This window comes from Oncorhynchus masou, chromosome 24, assembly GCF_036934945.1.
Source record: "Oncorhynchus masou masou isolate Uvic2021 chromosome 24, UVic_Omas_1.1, whole genome shotgun sequence".
Classification (NCBI taxonomy): domain Eukaryota; kingdom Metazoa; phylum Chordata; class Actinopteri; order Salmoniformes; family Salmonidae; genus Oncorhynchus; species Oncorhynchus masou.
Window position 1 is genome coordinate 4835811 of NC_088235.1, and position 25128 is coordinate 4860938.

Consider the following 25128-nt stretch of genomic DNA (forward strand, 5'->3'; position numbering starts at 1 on the left):
GATCTGGAGGACTCAATAAACAGGGAACATCCCTGTTCATCCCTACTGCCTCTGATCTGGAGGACTCAATAAACAGGGAACATCCCTGGTCATCCCTACTGCCTCTGATCTGGAGGACTCAATAAACAGGGAACATCCCTGGTCATCCCTACTGCCTCTGATCTGGAGGACTCACTAAACAGGGAACATCCCTGGTCGTCTCTACTGTCACTGATCTGGTGGATTCTGGTCCCTACTGTCTCTGATCTGGAGGACTCAATAAACAGGGAACATCCCTGTTCATCCCTACTGCCTCTGATCTGGAGGACTCAATAAACAGGGAACATCCCTGGTCATCCCTACTGCCTCTGATCTGGAGGACTCACTAAACAGAGAACATCCCTGGTCTGGCAGACTCACTAAACAGAGAACATCCCTGGTCGTCCCTACTGCCTCTGATCTGGAGGACTCACTAAACAGGGAACATCCCTGGTCGTCCCTTCTGCCTCTGATCTGGAGGACTCACTAAACAGGGAACATCCCTGTTCATCCCTACTGCCTCTGATCTGGAGGACTCACTAAACAGAGAACATCCCTGTTCATCCCTACTGCCTCTGATCTGGAGGACTCACTAAACAGAGAACATCCCTGTTCATCCCTACTGCCTCTGATCTGGAGGACTCACTAAACAGGGAACATCCCTGTTCATCCCTCCTGCCTCTGATCTGGAGGACACACTAAACAGAGAACATACCTGGTCGTCCCTACTGCCTCTGACCTGGTGGACTCACTAATCAGAGAATCTCCCTGGTCGTCCCTACTGCCTCTGATCTGGAGGACTCACTAATCAGAGAATCTCCCTGGTCGTCCCTACTGCCTCTGATCTGGTGGACTCACTACACAGAGAACATCCCTGGTTGTCCCTACTGTCTCTGATCTGGTGGACTCTGGTCCCTACTGCCTCTGATCTGGTGGATTCACTAAACAGAAAACATCCCTGGTCGTCCTACTGCCTCTGATCTGGTGGACTCACTAAACAGAAAACATCCCTGGTCATCCAGCCTCTGATCTACCAGACTCACTAAACAGAGAACATTCCTGGTCGTCCCTACTGCCTCTGATCTGGAGGACTCACTAAACAGAGAACATCCCTGGTCATCCCTACTGACTCTGATCTGGAGGACTCACTAAACAGAGAACATCCCTGGTAGTCCTTACTGCCTCTGATCTGGAGGACTCACTAAACAGAGAACATCCCTGGTCATCCCTACTGACTCTGATCTGGAGGACTCACTAAACAGAGAACATCCCTGGTCGTCCCTACTGCCTCTGATCTGGTGGACTCACTAAACAGAAAACATCCCTGGTCGTCCCTACTGCCTCTGATCTGGTGGACTCACTAAACAGAAAACATCCCTGGTCATCCAGCCTCTGATCTGGAGGACTCACTAAACAGAAAACATCCCAGGTCGTCCCTACTGCCTCTGATCTTGTGGACTCACTAAACACATGCTTCGTTTGTAAATGATGTCTGAGTGTTGGAGCGTGCCCCTGGCTATCCGTAAATTAAACAAAACAAGAAAATGATGCCGTCTGGTTTTCTTAAAATAAGGAATTTGAAATGATTTATACTTTTACTTTTACCTTACCATACTGTAAGTATATTTTATCAATCACATTTACTTTTAAGTACATTTAAAACCAAATACTTTTAGACTTTTATTCAAGTCATATTTCACCGGGTGACTTTCACTTTTACATTAAGGTGTCTATACTTTTACTCAAGTATGAGAATTGGTGTCCTTTTTTCCAACACTGATAATGAGAAATCTCTCGTCGTCACAGCTGAGTAGCTGATCTGCTCCTGGCTGCTGAGATAAGCGGTTGGATCTTCCTGTTTGGAAGATTTTGGTTGATGCTGCTTTGTTCACTCTAGCTACCAGCATAAAAATTATTCCTGCTCGCCAAATTAGATGTTGGAAAGGGCACCAGGACAGAGTCGGTAAGATTTAGGGTCCAAATACCACTGCTTCATCTTGGCTCTGATAGGAAGAGAGGTCAATTTAAGTCCTCCGCCGGTAATTGTTTGCAAAATCCTCCCAGCTGTATTAATTAGTAAAACTCCCCCAGAAGGAGAGGATGTATAAATGATTAAAATACAAATGCTGTGGGGGCGGTTCGTCTACAGTCTCTGCTGCTGCTGTTCTCGGGACACCAGCCTCTTCATTAGTCCCAAATGGATCCCTGTTCCCTTTATAGTACACTACTTTTGACCTGGGCTCTGGTCAAAAGTAGTGTACTACATAGGGGAAATAGGGTGCCATTTGGGACTAATCGTCTCCCCCTCTGTGAAGGGGTTCAGTAATCGAAGGGGTTGGTCATGCGTTGCCTTGGTAATTGAACGGATCTGGCTGTATCTGGGACGGTGTTGTGGACATCACAAAGGAAAAGCATTGGTCACACTATAATCAAAACCCGTTATTTCACTATTAACCCAGGATAAAAAAAGAAGTGAAATTCATTTAATGTTCATCTCAGTATGAATAAACAAAACTGGATGTTTTTTTTACCTTTATTTAACAAGACAGTTAAGAACAAATTCTTACTTTCAATGACGGCCTAGGAACGATGGGTTAACTGCTAGTTCAGGGGCAGAACGACAGATTTGTACCTTGTCAGCTCGGGGGTTTGAACTTGCAACCTTCCGGTTACTAGTCCAACACTTTAACCACGAGGCTACCTGCCGTCCCTACACTCTAACCACTAGGCTACCCTGCCGTCCCTACACTCAAACCACTAGGCTACCTGCTGTCCCTACACTCTAACCACTAGGCTACCTGCCGTCCCTACACTCTAACCACTAGGCTACCTGCAGTCCCTACACTCAAACCACTAGGCTACCTGCCGTCCCTACACTCTAACCACTAGACTACCTGCCGTCCCTACACTCTAACCAGTAGGCTACCTGCCGTCCCTACACTCTAACCACTAGGATACCTTGCCGTCCCTACACTCTAACCACTAGGCTACCTGCCGTCCCTACACTCTAACAACTAGGCTACCCTGCCGTCCCTACACTCTAACCACTAGGCTACCTGCCGTCCCTACACTCTAACCACTAGGCTACCTGCCGTCCCTACACTCTAACCACTAGGCTACCTACCGTCCCTACACTCTAACCACTAGGCTACCTGCCGTCCCTACACTCTAACCACTAGGCTACCCTGCCGTCCCTACACTCAAACCACTAGGCTACCTGCCGTCCCTACACTCTAACCACTAGGCAACCTGCAGTCCCTACACTCTAACCACTAGGCTACCCTGCCGCCCCTACACTCTAACCACTAGGCTACCTGCCATCCCTACACTCTAACCACTAGGCTACCTGCCGTCCCTACACTCTAACCACTAGGCTACCCTGCCGTCCCTACACTCTAACCACTAGGCTACCTGCCGTCCCTACACTCTAACCACTAGGTTACCCTGCCGTCCCTACACTCTAACCACTAGGCTACCCTGCCGCCCCTACACTCTAACCACCAGGCTACCTGCCGTCCCTTCACTAACCACTAGGTTACCCTGCCGTCCCTACGCTCTAACCACTAGGCTACCCTGCCGCCCCTGCACTCTAACCACTAGGCTACCTGCCGTCCCTACACTCTAACCACTAGGCTACCCTGCCGTCCATACACTCTAACCACTAGGCTACCCTGCCGTCCCTACACTCTAACCACTAGGCTACCCTGCCGTCCCTACACTCTAACCACTAGGTTACCCTGCCGTCCCTACACTCTAACCACTAGGCTACCCTGCCGCCCCTACACTCTAACCACTAGGCTACCTGCCGTCCCTACACTCTAACCACTAGGCTACCCTGCCATCCCTACACTCTAAAGCCACTAGGCTACCCTGCCGTCCCTACACTCTAACCACTAGGTTACCCTGCCGTCCCTACACTCTAACCACTAGGCTACCCTGCCGCCCCTACACTCTAACCACTAGGCTACCTGCCGTCCCTACAGTCTAACCACTAGGCTACCCTGCCGCCCCTACACTCTAACCACTAGGCTACCCTGCCGTCCCTACACTCTAACCACTAGGTTACCCTGCCGTCCCTACACTCTAACCACTAGGTTACCCTGCCGTCCCTACACTCTAACTACTAAGCTACCTGTAAAGACACACTGGGTTATACATAGAAAGGATTGCGTTTGGTGTTTTAAATCATTCAGAACATTGTCCTTCCAGCGCTGCAGTTTTGCTATTCAGCTTTTGTTGATTTGTCCATATCGTTGACATTGTTGTCATACTACATTGTTGCAAACTATGCAATTCACTTTTTAATGAGATTTTCGAAAACACTTAATCTCCTCCAAAACCCCAACCCATCTCAGGCCAGACAGAGGTTTGAGACATGCAATCATCACAGTACATTAATGTAATTCAATATCTATTACAATACAGACCGATCCTACCATGTGTTCAGTGGGCTCATTGTACCATTCACTAAGAACACCTTCTCAATCAATGTGTTGTCCGAATCCAGAATAGATACAGAGATATGCACCATCATTTCCACTGCAGCTCTGACTGGTTCCCAAATCACACCCTATTCCCTATCTGGTGCACTACTATTGTCCAAGGCCCATGGGGCCCATAGGGCTCTGGTCAAAGTAGTGCACTATTTCGGGAATATGGTGTCATTTGGGATGCACATCTATATCTACATGCTGAAATCAGACCAATTTGATTTCAGGTTATTCTGTTTTGGATGCACAGATAGCAGACAGAGACAGGTAGCAGACAGAGACAGGTAGCAGAGAGAGGCAGGTAACAGACAGAGACAGGTAACAGACAGAGACAGGTAACAGACAGAGACAGGTAGCAGACAGAGACAGGTAGCAGACAGAGAGAGATAGCAGACAGAGACAGATAGCAGACAGAGACAGGTAGCAGACAGAGACAGATAGCAGACAGAGACAGGTAGCAGATAGAGACAGATAGCAGACAGAGACAGGTAGCAGACAGAGACAGGTAGCAGACAGAGACAGGTAGCAGACAGAGACAGGTAACAGACAGAGACAGGTAGCAGACAGAGACAGATAGCAGACAGAGACAGATAGCAGACAGAGACAGAGACAGGTAGCAGAGAGAGACAGGTAGCTGACAGAGACAGGTAGCAGACAGAGACAGGTAACAGACAGAGACAGGTAGCAGACAGAGACAGATAGCAGACAGAGACAGAGACAGGTAGCAGACAGAGACAGATAGAGACAGAGACAGGTAGCAGAGAGAGACAGGTAGCTGACAGAGACAGGTAGCTGACAGAGACAGGTAGCTGACAGAGACAGATAGCAGACAGAGACCGGTAGCAGACAGAGACAGATAGCAGACAGAGACAGAGACAGGTAACAGACAGAGACAGGTAGCAGACAGAGACAGATACAGGTAGCAGACAGAGACAGGTAGCAGACAGAGACAGGTAACAGACAGAGACAGGTAGCAGACAGAGACAGGTAGCAGACAGAGACAGATAGCAGACAGAGACAGAGACAGGTAGCAGAGAGAGACAGGTAGCTGACAGAGACAGATAGCAGACAGAGACAGATAGCAGACAGAGACCGGTAGCAGACAGAGACAGATAGCAGACAGAGACAGAGACAGGTAGCAGAGAGAGGAGGTAGCAGACAGAAACAGATAGCAGACAGAGACCGGTAGCAGACAGAGACAGGTAGCAGAGAGAGACAGGTAGCTGACAGAGACAGATAGCAGACAGAGGCAGATAGCAGACAGAGACAGGTAGCAGACAGAGACAGGTAGCAGACAGAGAGAGATAGCAGACAGAGACAGATAGCAGACAGAGACAGGTAGCAGACAGAGACAGATAGCAGACAGAGACAGGTAGCAGATAGAGACAGATAGCAGACAGAGACAGGTAGCAGACAGAGACAGGTAGCAGACAGAGACAGGTAGCAGACAGAGACAGGTAACAGACAGAGACAGGTAGCAGACAGAGACAGATAGCAGACAGAGACAGATAGCAGACAGAGACAGAGACAGGTAGCAGAGAGAGACAGGTAGCTGACAGAGACAGGTAGCAGACAGAGACAGGTAACAGACAGAGACAGGTAGCAGACAGAGACAGATAGCAGACAGAGACAGAGACAGGTAGCAGACAGAGACAGATAGAGACAGAGACAGGTAGCAGAGAGAGACAGGTAGCTGACAGAGACAGGTAGCTGACAGAGACAGGTAGCTGACAGAGACAGATAGCAGACAGAGACCGGTAGCAGACAGAGACAGATAGCAGACAGAGACAGAGACAGGTAACAGACAGAGACAGGTAGCAGACAGAGACAGATACAGGTAGCAGACAGAGACAGGTAGCAGACAGAGACAGGTAACAGACAGAGACAGGTAGCAGACAGAGACAGGTAGCAGACAGAGACAGATAGCAGACAGAGACAGAGACAGGTCGCAGAGAGAGACAGGTAGCTGACAGAGACAGATAGCAGACAGAGACAGATAGCAGACAGAGACCGGTAGCAGACAGAGACAGATAGCAGACAGAGACAGAGACAGGTAGCAGAGAGAGGAGGTAGCAGACAGAAACAGATAGCAGACAGAGACCGGTAGCAGACAGAGACAGGTAGCAGAGAGAGACAGGTAGCTGACAGAGACAGATAGCAGACAGAGGCAGATAGCAGACAGAGACAGGTAGCAGACAGAAACAGGTAGCAGACAGAGACAGATAGCAGACAGAGACAGATAGCAGACAGAGACAGGTAGCAGACAGAGACAGGTAGCAGACAGAGACAGGTAGCAGACAGAGACAGGTAGCAGAGAGAGGCAGGTAACAGACAGAGACAGGTAAAAGACAGAGACAGGTAACAGACAGAGACAGGTAGCAGACAGAGACAGGTAGCAGACAGAGAGAGATAGCAGACAGAGACAGATAGCAGACAGAGACAGGTAGCAGACAGAGACAGATAGCAGACAGAGACAGGTAGCAGATAGAGACAGATAGCAGACAGAGACAGGTAGCAGACAGAGACAGGTAGCAGACAGAGACAGGTAGCAGACAGAGACAGGTAACAGACAGAGACAGGTAGCAGACAGAGACAGATAGCAGACAGAGACAGATAGCAGACAGAGACAGAGACAGGTAGCAGAGAGAGACAGGTAGCTGACAGAGACAGGTAGCAGACAGAGACAGGTAACAGACAGAGACAGGTAGCAGACAGAGACAGATAGCAGACAGAGACAGAGACAGGTAGCAGACAGAGACAGATAGAGACAGAGACAGGTAGCAGAGAGAGACAGGTAGCTGACAGAGACAGGTAGCTGACAGAGACAGGTAGCTGACAGAGACAGATAGCAGACAGAGACCGGTAGCAGACAGAGACAGATAGCAGACAGAGACAGAGACAGGTAACAGACAGAGACAGGTAGCAGACAGAGACAGATACAGGTAGCAGACAGAGACAGGTAGCAGACAGAGACAGGTAACAGACAGAGACAGGTAGCAGACAGAGACAGGTAGCAGACAGAGACAGATAGCAGACAGAGACAGAGACAGGTAGCAGAGAGAGACAGGTAGCTGACAGAGACAGATAGCAGACAGAGACAGATAGCAGACAGAGACCGGTAGCAGACAGAGACAGATAGCAGACAGAGACAGAGACAGGTAGCAGAGAGAGGAGGTAGCAGACAGAAACAGATAGCAGACAGAGACCGGTAGCAGACAGAGACAGGTAGCAGAGAGAGACAGGTAGCTGACAGAGACAGATAGCAGACAGAGGCAGATAGCAGACAGAGACAGGTAGCAGACAGAGACAGGTAGCAGACAGAGAGAGATAGCAGACAGAGACAGATAGCAGACAGAGACAGGTAGCAGACAGAGACAGATAGCAGACAGAGACAGGTAGCAGACAGAGACAGAGACAGGTAGCAGAGAGAGACAGGTAGCTGACAGAGACAGGTAGCAGACAGAGACAGGTAACAGACAGAGACAGGTAGCAGACAGAGACAGATAGCAGACAGAGACAGAGACAGGTAGCAGACAGAGACAGGTAGCAGACAGAGACAGATACAGGTAGCAGACAGAGACAGGTAGCAGACAGAGACAGGTAACAGACAGAGACAGGTAGCAGACAGAGACAGGTAGCAGACAGAGACAGATAGCAGACAGAGACAGAGACAGGTAGCAGAGAGAGACAGGTAGCTGACAGAGACAGATAGCAGACAGAGACAGATAGCAGACAGAGACCGGTAGCAGACAGAGACAGGTAGCAGACAGAAACAGGTAGCAGACAGAGACAGATAGCAGACAGAGACAGATAGCAGACAGAGACAGGTAGCAGACAGAGACAGGTAGCAGACAGAGACAGGTAGCAGACAGAGACAGGTAGCAGACAGAGACAGGTAGCAGACAGAGACAGGTAGCAGACAGAGGCAGATCGCAGACAGAGGAAGGTAGCAGACAGAGACAGATAGCAGACAGAGACAGATAGCAGACAGAGACAGATAGCTGACAGAGACAGGTAGCAGACTGACACAGATAGCAGACAGAGGCAGGTAGCAGACAGAGACAGGTAGCAGACAGAGACAGATAGCAGACAGAGGCAGACAGAGACAGATAGCAGACAGAGACAGATAGCAGACAGAGACAGGTAGCAGACAGAAACAGAGACAGGTAGCAGACAGATACAGGAAGTAGATAGAGACAGGTAGCAGACAGAGACAGGTAGCAGACAGAGACAGGTAGTAGACAGATACAGGTAGCAGACAGAAACAGGTAGCAGACAGAGAAAGAGACAGGTAGCAGACAGAGACAGATAGCAGATAGAGGAGGTAGTAGACAGAGACAGGTAGTAGACAGAGAGAGATAGCAGACAGAGACAGGTAGCAGACAGAGACAGGTAGAAGACAGAGACAGGTAGCAGACAGAGACAGGTAGTAGACAGAGACAGGTAGTAGACAGAGAGAGATAGCAGACAGAGACAGATAGCAGACAGAGACAGATAGCAGACAGAGACAGGTAGCAGACAGAGACCGGTAGCAGACAGAGAAAGAGACAGGTAGCAGACTGACACAGATAGCAGACAGAGACAGGTAGCAGACAGAGACAGATAGTAGACAGATACAGGTAGCAGACAGAGACAGGTAGTAGACAGAGACAGATAGCAGACAGAGACAGGTAGCAGACAGAGACAGGTAGTAGACAGAGGCAGGTAGCAGACAGAAACAGGTAGCAGACAGAGACAGGTAGCAGACAGAGACAGGTAGTAGACAGATACAGGTAGCAGACAGAAACAGGTAGCAGACAGAGAAAGAGACAGGTAGCAGACAGAGACAGGTAGCAGACAGAGAAAGAGACAGGTAGCAGACTGACACAGATAGCAGACAGAGACAGGTAGCAGACAGAGACAGGTAGCAGGCAGAGACAGGTAGCAGACAGAGACAGATAGCAGACAGAGACAGATAGCAGACAGAGACAGATAGCAGACAGAGACCGGTAGCAGACAGAGAAAGAGACAGGTAGCAGACAGAGACAGGTAGCAGACAGAGAAAGAGACAGGTAGCAGACAGAGAAAGAGACAGGTAGCAGACAGAGAAAGAGACAGGTAGCAGACAGAGACAGGTAGCAGACAGAGACAGATAGCAGACAGAGACAGGTAGCAGACAGAGACAGGTAGTAGACAGAGACAGGTAGTAGACAGAGACAGGTAGTAGACAGAGACAGGTAGTAGACAGATACAGGTAGCAGACAGAAACAGGTAGCAGACAGAGGCAGGTAGTAGACAGATACAGGTAGCAGACAGAGACAGGTAGTAGACAGAGACAGATAGTAGACAGAGACAGGTAGTAGACAGAGACAGGTAGTAGACAGAGACAGGTAGTAGACAGATACAGGTAGCAGACAGAAACAGGTAGCAGACAGAGACAGGTAGCAGACAGAGACAGGTAGTAGACAGATACAGGTAGCAGACAGAGACAGGTAGTAGACAGAGGCAGGTAGCAGACAGAAACAGGTAGCAGACAGAGAAAGATACAGGTAGCAGACAGAGACAGGTAGCAGACAGAGAAAGAGACAGGTAGCAGACTGACACAGATAGCAGACAGAGACAGGTAGCAGACAGAGACAGGTAGCAGACAGAGACAGGTAGTAGACAGATACAGGTAGCAGACAGAAACAGGTAGCAGACAGAGAAATAGACAGGTAGCAGACAGAGACAGGTAGCAGACAGAGACAGGTAGAAGACAGAGACAGGTAGCAGACAGAGACAGGTAGTAGACAGAGACAGGTAGTAGACAGAGAGAGATAGCAGACAGAGACATATAGCAGACAGAGACAGATAGCAGACAGACAGAGACAGGTAGCAGACAGAAACAGGTAGCAGACAGAGACAGATAGCAGACAGAAACAGGTAGCAGACAGAGACAGGTAGCAGACAGAGACAGGTAGCAGACAGAGACCGGTAGCAGACAGAGAAAGAGACAGGTAGCAGACTGACACAGATAGCAGACAGAGACAGGTAGCAGACAGAGACAGATAGCAGACAGAGACAGATAGCAGACAGAGACAGATAGCAGACAGAGACCGGTAGCAGACAGAGAAAGAGACAGGTAGCAGACATAGACAGGTAGCAGACAGAGAAAGAGACAGGTAGCAGACAGAGACAGGTAGCAGACAGAGACAGGTAGCAGACTGACACAGATAGCAGACAGAGACAGGTAGCAGACAGAGACAGGTAGCAGACAGAGACAGATAGCAGACAGAGACAGGTAGTAGACAGAGACAGGTAGTAGACAGAGACAGGTAGTAGACAGAGACAGGTAGTAGACAGAGACAGATAGCAGACAGAGACAGGTAGTAGACAGAGACAGGTAGTAGACAGAGACAGGTAGTAGACAGAGACAGGTAGTAGACAGAGACAGGTAGTAGACAGATACAGGTAGCAGACAGAGACAGGTAGTAGACAGAGGCAGGTAGCAGACAGAAACAGGTAGCAGACAGAGACAGGTAGCAGACAGAGACAGGTAGTAGACAGAGACAGGTAGTAGACAGAGACAGGTAGTAGACAGATACAGGTAGCAGACAGAAACAGGTAGCAGACAGAGACAGGTAGCAGACAGAGAAAGAGACAGGTAGCAGACTGACACAGATAGCAGACAGAGACAGGTAGCAGACAGAGACAGGTAGCAGACAGAGACAGGTAGTAGACAGAGACAGATAGCAGACAGAAACAGGTAGCAGACATAGACAGGTAGCAGACAGAGACAGGTAGCAGACAGAGACAGGTAGAAGACAGAGACAGGTAGCAGACAGAGACAGGTAGTAGACAGAGACAGGTAGTAGACAGAGAGAGATAGCAGACAGAGACATATAGCAGACAGAGACAGATAGCAGACAGACAGAGACAGGTAGCAGACAGAAACAGGTAGCAGACAGAGACAGATAGCAGACAGAAACAGGTAGCAGACAGAGACAGGTAGCAGACAGAGACAGGTAGCAGACAGAGACCGGTAGCAGACAGAGAAAGAGACAGGTAGCAGACTGACACAGATAGCAGACAGAGACAGGTAGCAGACAGAGACAGATAGCAGACAGAGACAGATAGCAGACAGAGACAGATAGCAGACAGAGACCGGTAGCAGACAGAGAAAGAGACAGGTAGCAGACATAGACAGGTAGCAGACAGAGAAAGAGACAGGTAGCAGACAGAGACAGGTAGCAGACAGAGACAGGTAGCAGACTGACACAGGTAGCAGACAGAGACAGGTAGCAGACAGAGACAGGTAGCAGACAGAGACAGATAGCAGACAGAGACAGGTAGTAGACAGAGACAGGTAGTAGACAGAGACAGGTAGTAGACAGAGACAGGTAGTAGACAGAGACAGATAGCAGACAGAGACAGGTAGTAGACAGAGACAGGTAGTAGACAGAGACAGGTAGTAGACAGAGACAGGTAGTAGACAGAGACAGGTAGTAGACAGATACAGGTAGCAGACAGAAACAGGTAGCAGACAGAGACAGGTAGCAGACAGAGACAGGTAGTAGACAGATACAGGTAGCAGACAGAGACAGGTAGTAGACAGAGGCAGGTAGCAGACAGAAACAGGTAGCAGACAGAGACAGGTAGCAGACAGAGACAGGTAGTAGACAGAGACAGGTAGTAGACAGAGACAGGTAGTAGACAGATACAGGTAGCAGACAGAAACAGGTAGCAGACAGAGACAGGTAGCAGACAGAGAAAGAGACAGGTAGCAGACTGACACAGATAGCAGACAGAGACAGGTAGCAGACAGAGACAGGTAGCAGACAGAGACAGGTAGTAGACAGATACAGGTAGCAGACAGAAACAGGTAGCAGACAGAGAAATAGACAGGTAGCAGACAGAGACAGGTAGCAGACAGAGACAGGTAGAAGACAGAGACAGGTAGCAGACAGAGACAGGTAGTAGACAGAGACAGGTAGTAGACAGAGAGAGATAGCAGACAGAGACAGATAGCAGACAGAGACAGATAGCAGACAGACAGAGACAGGTAGCAGACAGAAACAGGTAGCAGACAGAGACAGATAGCAGACAGAAACAGGTAGCAGACATAGACAGGTAGCAGACAGAGACAGGTAGCAGACAGAGACCGGTAGCAGACAGAGAAAGAGACAGGTAGCAGACTGACACAGATAGCAGACAGAGACAGGTAGCAGACAGAGACAGATAGCAGACAGAGACAGATAGCAGACAGAGACAGATAGCAGACAGAGACCGGTAGCAGACAGAGAAAGAGACAGGTAGCAGACAGAGACAGGTAGCAGACAGAGAAAGAGACAGGTAGCAGACAGAGACAGGTAGCAGACAGAGACAGGTAGCAGACTGACACAGATAGCAGACAGAGACAGGTAGCAGACAGAGACAGGTAGCAGACAGAGGCAGATAGCAGGCAGAGACAGGTAGTAGACAGAGACAGGTAGTAGACAGAGACAGGTAGTAGACAGAGACAGGTAGTAGACAGATACAGGTAGCAGACAGAGACAGGTAGTAGACAGAGACAGGTAGTAGACAGAGACAGGTAGTAGACAGATACAGGTAGCAGACAGAAACAGGTAGCAGACAGAGAAAGAGACAGGTAGCAGACAGAGACAGGTAGCAGACAGAGAAAGAGACAGGTAGCAGACTGACACAGATAGCAGACAGAGACAGGTAGCAGACAGAGACAGGTAGCAGACAGAGACAGGTAGTAGACAGATACAGGTAGCAGACAGAAACAGGTAGCAGACAGAGAAAGAGACAGGTAGCAGACAGAGACAGGTAGCAGACAGAGAAAGAGACAGGTAGCAGACAGAGACAGGTAGCAGACAGAGGAGGTAGTAGACAGAGACAGGTAGTAGACAGAGAGAGATAGCAGACAGAGACAGGTAGCAGACAGAGACAGGTAGCAGACAGAGACAGGTAGCAGACAGAGACAGGTAGTAGACAGAGACAGGTAGCAGACAGAGACAGGTAGCAGACAGAGACAGGTAGCAGACAGAGACAGGTAGCAGACAGAGACAGATAGCAGACAGAGAAAGAGACAGGTAGCAGACAGAGACAGGTAGCAGACAGAGACAGATAGCAGACAGAGACAGGTAGCAGACAGAGACAGGTAGCAGACAGAGACAGGTAGCAGACAGAGACAGGTAGCAGACATAGAAAGAGACAGGTAGCAGACAGAGACAGGTAGCAGACAGAGGAGGTAGTAGACAGAGACAGGTAGTAGACATAGAGAGATAGCAGACAGAGACAGGTAGCAGACAGAGACAGGTAGCAGACAGAGACAGGTAGCAGACAGAGACAGGTAGCAGACAGAGACAGATAGCAGACAGAGACAGGTAGTAGACATAGAGAGATAGCAGACAGAGACAGGTAGCAGACAGAGACAGGTAGCAGACAGAGACAGGTAGCAGACAGAGACAGGTAGCAGACATAGACAGGTAGCAGACAGAGACAGGTAGCAGACAGAGACAGGTAGCAGACAGAGACAGGTAGTAGACATAGAGAGATAGCAGACAGAGACAGGTAGCAGACAGATACAGGTAGCAGACAGAGACAGGTAGCAGACAGAGACAGGTAGCAGACAGAGACAGGTAGCAGACAGAGACAGGTAGCAGACAGAGACAGGTAGCAGACAGACGCAGGTAGCAGACAGAGACAGGTAGCAGACAGAGACAGGTAGCAGACAGAGACAGGTAGCAGACAGAGGCAGGTAGTAGACAGAGACAGATAGCAGACAGAGACAGGTAGTAGACATAGAGAGATAGCAGACAGAGACAGGTAGCAGACAGATACAGGTAGCAGACAGAGACAGGTAGCAGACAGAGACAGGTAGCAGACAGAGACAGAGGCACATCAAGCCACACCTCTCTGTACTGAGCTGACCTGGTAACACATTAAGCCACACCTCTCTGTACTGAGCTGACCTGGTAACACATTAAGCCACACCTCTCTGTACTAAGCTGACCTGGTAACACATTAAGCCACACCTCCCTGACCAAGCACAGAACGGTTTATGATGGCTCCACAGTGTGAAAATTTTATCTGCATGGTGTGTTGTGTTAATCCTGCCCTCTGACCTGTGTGTGTGTGTGTGTGTGTGTGTGTGTGTGTGTGTGTGTGTGTGTGTGTGTGTGTGTGTGTGTGTGTGTGTGTGTGTGTGTGCGTGTGCGCGTGTGTGTGTGTGTTGTAGCAGGAGATGGTAGAGGTCCCCATGGAGGAAGAGGACGTTGACCCTAAAGACAAGCGTCCTGTAGCTTCCACCCCTGTTCCCGGATCTCCATGGTAACGTTCTCTTGCCAGGATTGGTCAATGTTTGAATAAACATGTCAGAACATTTCAGCTCTTTAGGAATCTGTCCCATTCCAGTCATCACTGAACACCAAACATGAAAAAGACGTTAGGCTAAAGGTCAGAAAAGATTATCTGCTATAAATGTTAAAGTGGAATCATGCCTCTACTTTCTTCACTTTTTCTTGAAAAACATATTTTATATCTGGTTATTGTTTCTGATCTCAGAATTCTTGAAAGTCTCAGGAAAGCACTGTAATCATGGTCTTCATAACGTGAGGAATAATCAATCGCTCGCAGTATGTAAAAACACTTTTCAAAACAACAGAAAAAAACGACACCTTTGATAGAAAAAGAATATCAGTCCCGACAAGGAACAACTGATATCAGGGACAATAGTTTAATGAACCAAGCTATGTCTGTCTGCAGAGTAGTGCAATCTGTTGTTTAAAATGGACTTGCTTTGTTGTTCTCCACATGTAATATCCTTTTGATCTGTCAGCGTGTGTTGATGCTGAGAGCAGACTTTAAACGCACTACATGAAACCTGTAATTTACAACACTTTCTCAGCTCAGCACCTAAACGGCATGTTCATTTTTTAAACCACGTTAAACCTTTTCCATTCATCAGCTTTTATTTTATGACAACTAGATTAAAATACTTTTTTTTAACAAAGCATATTGTAAAAAAAAAAAAAAGATAAAAAAATAAAATAAAGATTTGCTAAACAAATCAAATCCAACCTATTTTGTTTGATGATTCTGATATTGAAAAGTCTCACCGTGACATATTATCCAGATATTGAAACACATTTCTGCTGTGTGAATATCATGTCATGGCTGAGAGATAGCGAGCCATACCAATGAAATATGATATCATATAACAGGACGAGTCACCACCAGATACTACCAGGAAGTAAAGCTTCACACTTCATTTGATATGGTTGAGCGTGAAGACGTATTGAATTATCCCAGGGATTCATAGACTGTAGCAGCTGTTTGTACTCCTCCTGTGTCTTTAAATACATAACGTCTTTAAAGAGAAAGAGCTCTGAAGTGATGCACGACGACAACAGGAACAACTCTGCCTCAGAAACCATCAACTGAAAACACATCAACTGTTAGATTCTAGCACTTTCTATAGCGTGTTATGTCAGACTAAGTGACAGATAACTACAGTGGTTATACCCCTATTACTACATAGAGAATATATTCATCAACGTATATCTTATTTACATTATGTCACTGTATAATATACAGGTATATAATCATATATGCCATTTCAAACACACTTTTATTCAAAGTGACTTACAGTAGCGCGTTCGTACTTGTTCTTATGGGTAGGTCCAGCTGGTAGTCCCAGCTGGTAGGTCCAGTGGGTTGGTCCAGCTGGTAGTCCCAGCTGGTAGTCCCAGCTGGTAGGTCCAGTGGGTTGGTCCAGCTGGTAGTCCCAGCTGGTAGGTCCAGAGGGTAGGTCCAGCTGGTAGGTCCAACAGGTAGGTTGGATCATTTCCTGTAACACTGTTGTTTATCATGTCATAGAATACTTCTGGTTCTGCCCGCCTTCTCCCCAGATCATTTCCTGTAACACTGTGTTTATCATGTCATAGAATACTACTGGTTCTGCCCTTCTCCCCAGATCATTTCCTGTAACACTGTTGTTTATCATGTCATAGAATACTTCTGGTTCTGCCCTCCTTCTCCCCAGATCATTTCCTGTAATACTGTTGTTTATCATGTCATAGAATACTACTGGTTCTACCCGCCTTCTCCCCAGATCATTTCCTGTAACACTGTTGTTTATCATGTCATAGAATACTACTGGTTCTGCCCTCCTCCCCAGATCATTTCCTGTAACACTGTTGTTTATCATGTCATAGAATACTTCTGGTTCTGCCCTCCTTCTCCCCAGATCATTTCCTGTAACACTGTTGTTTATCATGTCATAGAATACTACTGGTTCTGCCCTTCTCCCCAGATCATTTCCTGTAACACTGTGTTTATCATGTCATAGAATACTACTGGTTCTGCCCTCCTCCTCCCCAGATCATTTCCTGTAACACTGTGTTTATCATGTCATAGAATACTACTGGTTCTGCCCTCCTCCCCAGATCATTTCCTGTAACACTGTTGTTTATCATGTCATAGAATACTACTGGTTCTGCCCTCCTCCCCAGATCATTTCCTGTAATACTGTTGTTTATCATGTCATAGAATACTACTGGTTCTGCCCTCCTCCCCAGATCATTTCCTGTAATACTGTTGTTTATCATGTCATAGAATACTTCTGGTTCTGCCCTCCTTCTCCCCAGATCATTTCCTGTAATACTGTTGTTTATCATGTCATAGAATACTTCTGGTTCTGCCCTCCTCCCCAGATCATTTCCTGTAACACTGTTGTTTATCATGTCATAGAATACTACTGGTTCTGCCCTTCTCCCCAGATCATTTCCTGTAACACTGTGTTTATCATGTCATAGAATACTACTGGTTCTGCCCTCCTCCTCCCCAGATCATTTCCTGTAACACTGTGTTTATCATGTCATAGAATACTACTGGTTCTGCCCTCCTCCCCAGATCATTTCCTGTAACACTGTTGTTTATCATGTCATAGAATACTACTGGTTCTGCCCTCCTACCCAGATCATTTCCTGTAATACTGTTGTTTATCATGTCATAGAATACTACTGGTTCTGCCCTCCTCCCCAGATCATTTCCTGTAATACTGTTGTTTATCATGTCATAGAATACTTCTGGTTCTGCCCTCCTTCTCCCCAGATCATTTCCTGTAATACTGTTGTTTATCATGTCATAGAATACTTCTGGTTCTGCCCTCCTCCCCAGATCATTTCCTGTAACACTGTTGTTTATCATGTCATAGAATACTACTGGTTCTGCCCTCCTTCTCCCCAGATCATTTCCTGTAACACTGTGTTTATCATGTCATAGAATACTTCTGGTTCTGCCCTCCTTCTCCCCAGATCATTTCCTGTAACACTGTTGTTTATCATGTCATAGAATACTTCTGGTTCTGCCCTCCTTCTCCCCAGATCATTTCCTGTAACACTGTGTTTATCATGTCATAGAATACTTCTGGTTCTGCCCTCCTTCTCCCCAGATCATTTCCTGTAACACTGTGTTTATCATGTCATAGAATACTTCTGGTTCTGCCCTCCTCCTCCCCAGATCATTTCCTGTAACACTGTGTTTATCATGTCATAGAATACTTCTGGTTCTGCCCTCCTTCTCCCCAGATCATTTCCTGTAACACTGTGTTTATCATGTCATAGAATACTTCTGGTTCTGCCCTCCTCCCCAGATCATTTCCTGTAATACTGTTGTTTATCATGTCATAGAATACTTCTGGTTCTGCCCTCCTTCTCCCCAGATCATTTCCTGTAATACTGTTGTTTATCATGTCATAGAATACTTCTGGTTCTACCCGCCTTCTCCCCAGATCATTTCCTGTAATACTGTTGTTTATCATGTCATAGAATACTACTGGTTCTGCCCGCCTTCTCCCCAGATCATTTCCTGTAACACTGTGTTTATCATGTCATAGAATACTTCTGGTTCTGCCCTCCTTCTCCCCAGATCATTTCCTGTAACACTGTGTTTATCATGTCATAGAATACTACTGGTTCTACCCTCCTCCCCAGATCATTTCCTGTAACACTGTGTTTATCATGTCATAGAATACTTCTGGTTCTGCCCTCCTTCTCCCCAGATCATTTCCTGTAACACTGTGTTTATCATGTCATAGAATACTACTGGTTCTACCCTCCTCCCCAGATCATTTCCTGTAACACTGTGTTTATCATGTCATAGAATACTACTGGTTCTGCCCTCCTTCTCCCCAGATCATTTCCTGTAACACTGTGTTTATCATGTCATAGAATACTTCTGGTTCTGCCCTCCTTCTCCCCAGATCATTTCCTGTAACACTGTGTTTATCATGTCATAGAATACTACTGGTTCTACCCTCCTCCCCAGATCATTTCCTGTAACACTGTGTTTATCATGTCATAGAATACTTCTGGTTCTGCCGTCCTTCTCCCCAGATCATTTCCTGTAATACTGTGTTTATCATGTCATAGAATACTACTGGTTCTGCCCTCCTCCTCCCCAGATCATTTCCTGTAACACTGTTGTTTATCATGTCATAGAATACTTCTGGTTCTGTCCTCCTCCTCCCCAGATCATTTCCTGTAACACTGTGTTTATCATGTCATAGAATACTACTGGTTCTACCCTCCTCCCCAGATCATTTCCTGTAACACTGTGTTTATCATGTCATAGAATACTACTGGTTCTGCCCTCCTCCCCAGATCATTTCCTGTAACACTGTTGTTTATCATGTCATAGAATACTTCTGGTTCTGCCCGCCTTCTCCCCAGATCATTTCCTGTAACACTGTTGTTTATCATGTCATAGAATACTACTGGTTCTGCCCTCCTCCCCAGATCATTTCCTGTAACACTGTGTTTATAATGTCATAGAATACTTCTGGTTCTGCCCTCCTTCTCCCCAGATCATTTCCTGTAACACTGTGTTTATAATGTCATAGAATACTTCTGGTTCTACCCTCCTTCTCCCCAGATGTGTGTTTAGAATGTTATTATTATTGCAGTGTGATGTTTGAAGGGTTCAGAGAGTGGAGCATCAACTTTAAAAGGAAAGTTAAGTCCTGACAGAGGCAGCATACTGGCTCTCTAGTCTACAAAACACACGTTTATTCTTGACAGGCAAACACCATCTCAGCTTTCTTGCGTTGACACACACCAGTAGGGAACCGGACAGGCATGACTAATTCAACTCTCACCCTTACATTATTATGATCGTTTCTCCTCAGGTGTGTGGTGTGGACGGGGGACGACAGAGTATTTTTCTTCAACCCAACGATACAGCTCTCTGTTTGGGATCAGCCAGTAGATCTGAAGGACCGCGGAGAGGATCTCAACAGGATTATAGAAGATCCTCCACATAAACGCAAAAAGGATTCTTCGTCCAGTAAGTGTGTGGTAATTCTTCCCCGTTGGCTTGTCTTCATCCCGCCGTTTAGTTGGGCCTCGTTAGGACTCTTCTTCATGTTAAAGCGGGGTTTTTACCAGGCCATGGCTTTAGATGGAACCGAGAAGCTCATTATCAGTCCGCTGTTTAGTTGGGCCTCGTTAGGACTCTTCTTCATGTTAAAGCGGGTTTTTTACCAGGCCATGGCTTTAGATGGAACCGAGAAGCTCATTATCAGTCCGCTGTTTAGTTGGGCCTCGTTAGGACTCTTCTTCATGTTAAAGCGGGTTTTTACCAGGCCATGGCTTTAGATGGAACCGAGAAGCTCATTATCAGTCCGCTGTTTAGTTGGGCCTCGTTAGGACTCTTCTTCATGTTAAAGCGGGGTTTTTACCAGGCCATGGCTTTAGATGGAACCGAGAAGCTCATTATCAGTCCGCTGTTTAGTTGGGCCTCGTTAGGACTCTTCTTCATGTTAAAGCGGGTTTTTACCAGGCCATGGCTTTAGATGGAACCGAGAAGCTCATTATCAGTCCGCTGTTTAGTTGGGCCTCGTTAGGACTCTTCTTCATGTTAAAGCGGGGTTTTTACCAGGCCATGGCTTTAGATGGAACCGAGAAGCTCATTATCAGTCCGCTGTTTAGTTGGGCCTCGTTAGGACTCTTCTTCATGTTAAAGCGGGTTTTTACCAGGCCATGGCTTTAGATGGAACCGAGAAGCTCATTATCAGTCCGCTGTTTAGTTGGGCCTCGTTAGGACTCTTCTTCATGTTAAAGCGTGTTTTTACCAGGCCATGGCTTTAGATGGAACCGAGAAGCTCATTATCAGTCCGCTGTTTAGTTGGGCCTCGTTAGGACTCTTCTTCATGTTAAAGCGTGTTTTTACCAGGCCATGGCTTTAGATGGAACCGAGAAGCTCATTATCAGTCCGCTGTTTAGTTGGGCCTCGTTAGGACTCTTCTTCATGTTAAAGCGGGTTTTTACCAGGCCATGGCTTTAGATGGAACCGAGAAGCTCATTATCAGTCCGCTGTTTAGTTGGGCCTCGTTAGGACTCTTCTTCATGTTAAAGCGGGTTTTTACCAGGCCATGGCTTTAGATGGAACCGAGAAGCTCATTATCAGTCCGCTGTTTAGTTGGGCCTCGTTAGGACTCTTCTTCATGTTAAAGCGTGTTTTTACCAGGCCATGGCTTTAGATGGAACCGAGAAGCTCATTATCAGTCCGCTGTTTAGTTGGGCCTCGTTAGGACTCTTCTTCATGTTAAAGCGTGTTTTTACCAGGCCATGGCTTTAGATGGAACCGAGAAGCTCATTATCAGTCCGCTGTTTAGTTGGGCCTCGTTAGGACTCTTCTTCATGTTAAAGCGGGTTTTTACCAGGCCATGGCTTTAGATGGAACCGAGAAGCTCATTATCAGTCCGCTGTTTAGTTGGGCCTCGTTAGGACTCTTCTTCATGTTAAAGCGGGTTTTTACCAGGCCATGGCTTTAGATGGAACCGAGAAGCTCATTATCAGTCCGCTGTTTAGTTGGGCCTCGTTAGGACTCTTCTTCATGTTAAAGCGGGTTTTACCAGGCCATGGCTTTAGATGGAACCGAGAAGCTCATTATCAGTCCGCTGTTTAGTTGGGCCTCGTTAGGACTCTTCTTCATGTTAAAGCGGGTTTTTACCAGGCCATGGCTTTAGATGGAACCGAGAAGCTCATTATCAGTCCGCTGTTTAGTTGGGCCTCGTTAGGATTCTTCTTCATGTTAAAGCGGGTTTTTACCAGGCCATGGCTTTAGATGGAACCGAGAAGCTCATTATCAGTCCGCTGTTTAGTTGGGCCTCGTTAGGACTCTTCTTCATGTTAAAGCGTGTTTTTACCAGGCCATGGCTTTAGATGGAACCGAGAAGCTCATTATCAGTCCGCTGTTTAGTTGGGCCTCGTTAGGACTCTTCTTCATGTTAAAGCGTGTTTTTACCAGGCCATGGCTTTAGATGGAACCGAGAAGCTCATTATCAGTCCGCTGTTTAGTTGGGCCTCGTTAGGACTCTTCTTCATGTTAAAGCGGGTTTTTACCAGGCCATGGCTTTAGATGGAACCGAGAAGCTCATTATCAGTCCGCTGTTTAGTTGGGCCTCGTTAGGACTCTTCTTCATGTTAAAGCGGGTTTTTACCAGGCCATGGCTTTAGATGGAACCGAGAAGCTCATTATCAGTCCGCTGTTTAGTTGGGCCTCGTTAGGACTCTTCTTCATGTTAAAGCGTGTTTTTACCAGGCCATGGCTTTAGATGGAACCGAGAAGCTCATTATCAGTCCGCTGTTTAGTTGGGCCTCGTTAGGACTCTTCTTCATGTTAAAGCGTGTTTTTACCAGGCCATGGCTTTAGATGGAACCGAGAAGCTCATTATCAGTCCGCTGTTTAGTTGGGCCTCGTTAGGACTCTTCTTCATGTTAAAGCGTGTTTTTACCAGGCCATGGCTTTAGATGGAACCGAGAAGCTCATTATCAGTCCGCTGTTTAGTTGGGCCTCGTTAGGACTCTTCTTCATGTTAAAGCGTGTTTTTACCAGGCCATGGCTTTAGATGGAACCGAGAAGCTCATTATCAGTCCGCTGTTTAGTTGGGCCTCGTTAGGACTCTTCTTCATGTTAAAGCGTGTTTTTACCAGGCCATGGCTTTAGATGGAACCGAGAAGCTCATTATCAGTCCGCTGTTTAGTTGGGCCTCGTTAGGACTCTTCTTCATGTTAAAGCGGGTTTTTACCAGGCCATGGCTTTAGATGGAACCGAGAAGCTCATTATCAGTCCGCTGTTTAGTTGGGCCTCGTTAGGACTCTTCTTCATGTTAAAGCGTGGTTTTACCAGGCCATGGCTTTAGATGGAACCGAGAAGCTCATTATCAGTCCGCTGTTTAGTTGGGCCTCGTTAGGACTCTTCTTCATGTTAAAGCGTGGTTTTACCAGGCCATGGCTTTAGATGGAACCGAGAAGCTCATTATCAGTCCGCTGTTTAGTTGGGCCTCGTTAGGACTCTTCTTCATGTTAAAGCGGGTTTTTACCAGGCCATGGCTTTAGATGGAACCGAGAAGCTCATTATCAGTCCGCTGTTTAGTTGGGCCTCGTTATTACTCTTCTTCATGTTAAAGCGTGTTTTTACCAGGCCATGGCTTTAGATGGAACCGAGAAGCTCATTATCAGTCCGCTGTTTAGTTGGGCCTCGTTAGGACTCTTCTTCATGTTAAAGCGTGTTTTTACCAGGCCATGGCTTTAGATGGAACCGAGAAGCTCATTATCAGTCCGCTGTTTAGTTGGGCCTCGTTAGGACTCTTCTTCATGTTAAAGCGTGTTTTTACCAGGCCATGGCTTTAGATGGAACCGAGAAGCTCATTATCAGTCCGCTGTTTAGTTGGGCCTCGTTAGGACTCTTCTTCATGTTAAAGCGGGTTTTTACCAGGCCATGGCTTTAGATGGAACCGAGAAGCTCATTATCAGTCCGCTGTTTAGTTGGGCCTCGTTAGGACTCTTCTTCATGTTAAAGCGGGGTTTTACCAGGCCATGGCTTTAGATGGAACCGAGAAGCTCATTATCAGTCCGCTGTTTAGTTGGGCCTCGTTAGGACTCTTCTTCATGTTAAAGCGTGTTTTTACCAGGCCATGGCTTTAGATGGAACCGAGAAGCTCATTATCAGTCCGCTGTTTAGTTGGGCCTCGTTAGGACTCTTCTTCATGTTAAAGCGGGTTTTTACCAGGCCATGGCTTTAGATGGAACCGAGAAGCTCATTATCAGTCCGCTGTTTAGTTGGGCCTCGTTAGGACTCTTCTTCATGTTAAAGCGTGTTTTTACCAGGCCATGGCTTTAGATGGAACCGAGAAGCTCATTATCAGTCCGCTGTTTAGTTGGGCCTCGTTAGGACTCTTCTTCATGTTAAAGCGGGTTTTTACCAGGCCATGGCTTTAGATGGAACCGAGAAGCTCATTATCAGTCCGCTGTTTTTCTAATGATGTTAATAAAGATGTTATTTTAATGATCTGATCATACGGAGGCCAATGAAATGTCCTGATACACTAGTTCCTATATACAGTGTGTCAGGTCCGTTGCCCGTCGATCCCAGACGACCAGAGGACCAGGATGTCTCTGTTCATTGAAGGAGATGATCACGAATGGAACGCGGAACCTTTAGGATGTCAAACCATCTCATGGTTGCATTTTAAATGGCACCCTATTCCCTATGGGCCCTGGTCCAATGACACACTATTCCCTGTGGGCCCTGGTCCAATGACACCCTATTCCCTATGAGCCCTGGTCCAATGGCACACTATTCCCTATGAGCCCTGGTCCAATGGCACCCTATTCCCTATGAGCCCTGGTCCAATGGCACCCTATTCCCTATGAGCCCTGGTCCAATGGCACCCTATTCCCTATGAGCCCTGGTCCAATGGCACCCTATTCCCTATGGGCCCTGGTCCAATGACACACAATTCCCTATGGGCCCTGGTCCAATGCCATGCTATTCCCTATGTGCCCTGGTCCAATGGCATGCTATTCCCTATGGGCCCTGGTCCAATGACACCCTATTCCCTGTGGGCCCTGGTCCAATGGCATGCTATTCCCTATGGGCCCTGGTCCAATGACACCCTATTCCCTGTGGGCCCTGGTCCAATAGCACCCTATTCCCTATGTGCCCTGGTCCAATGGTATGCTATTCCCTATGGGCCCTGGTCCAATGACACCCTATTCCCTGTGGGCCCTGGTCCAATGGCACCCTATTCCCTATGTGCCCTGGTCCAATGACACACTATTACCTGTGGGCCCTGGTCCAATGGCACCCTATTCCCTATGGGCCCTGGTCCAATGACACACTATTCCCTACGGGCCCTGGTCCAATGACACACTATTCCCTATGTGCCCTGGTCCAATGACACACTATTCCCTATGTGCCCTGGTCCAATGACATGATATTCCCTATGGACCTGGTTCAATGACACACTATTCCCTATGTGCCCTGGTCCAATGACATGATATTCCCTATGGACCTGGTCCAATGACACACTATTCCCTATGGGCCTTGGTCCAATGGCATGCTATTACCTATGGGCCCTGGTCCAACGACACACTATTCCCTATGGGCCCTGGTCCAATAGCACACTATTCCCTATGGGCCCTGGTCCAAAGGCACCCTGTTCCCTATGGTCCCCGGTCCAAAGAAGTGCACTATGTAGGTATTAGGGTCCCATTTGGGATGCACGCCATCTCTTTTGTGTTCTACTAGCATAGATCATATGGAAGTCCTGTGTGTGGCTGGCTCTGTAAATATTGGATTACATTGGATC

At 47.4% G+C, this 25128-nt stretch overlaps 1 protein-coding gene across 1 annotated transcript in view; it reads left to right on the forward strand.

The window, feature by feature from the left end:
- Positions 1 to 25128, forward strand: part of LOC135513369 (transcription elongation regulator 1-like protein) — a 131458-nt gene that overhangs the window by 98905 nt on the left and 7425 nt on the right. Inside the window, exons 4-5 of the mRNA XM_064936295.1 lie at positions 14710 to 14801; positions 19660 to 19817. Coding sequence (XP_064792367.1) covers positions 14710 to 14801; positions 19660 to 19817 — 250 coding nt within the window. The remainder of the gene's footprint in view (positions 1 to 14709; positions 14802 to 19659; positions 19818 to 25128) is intronic.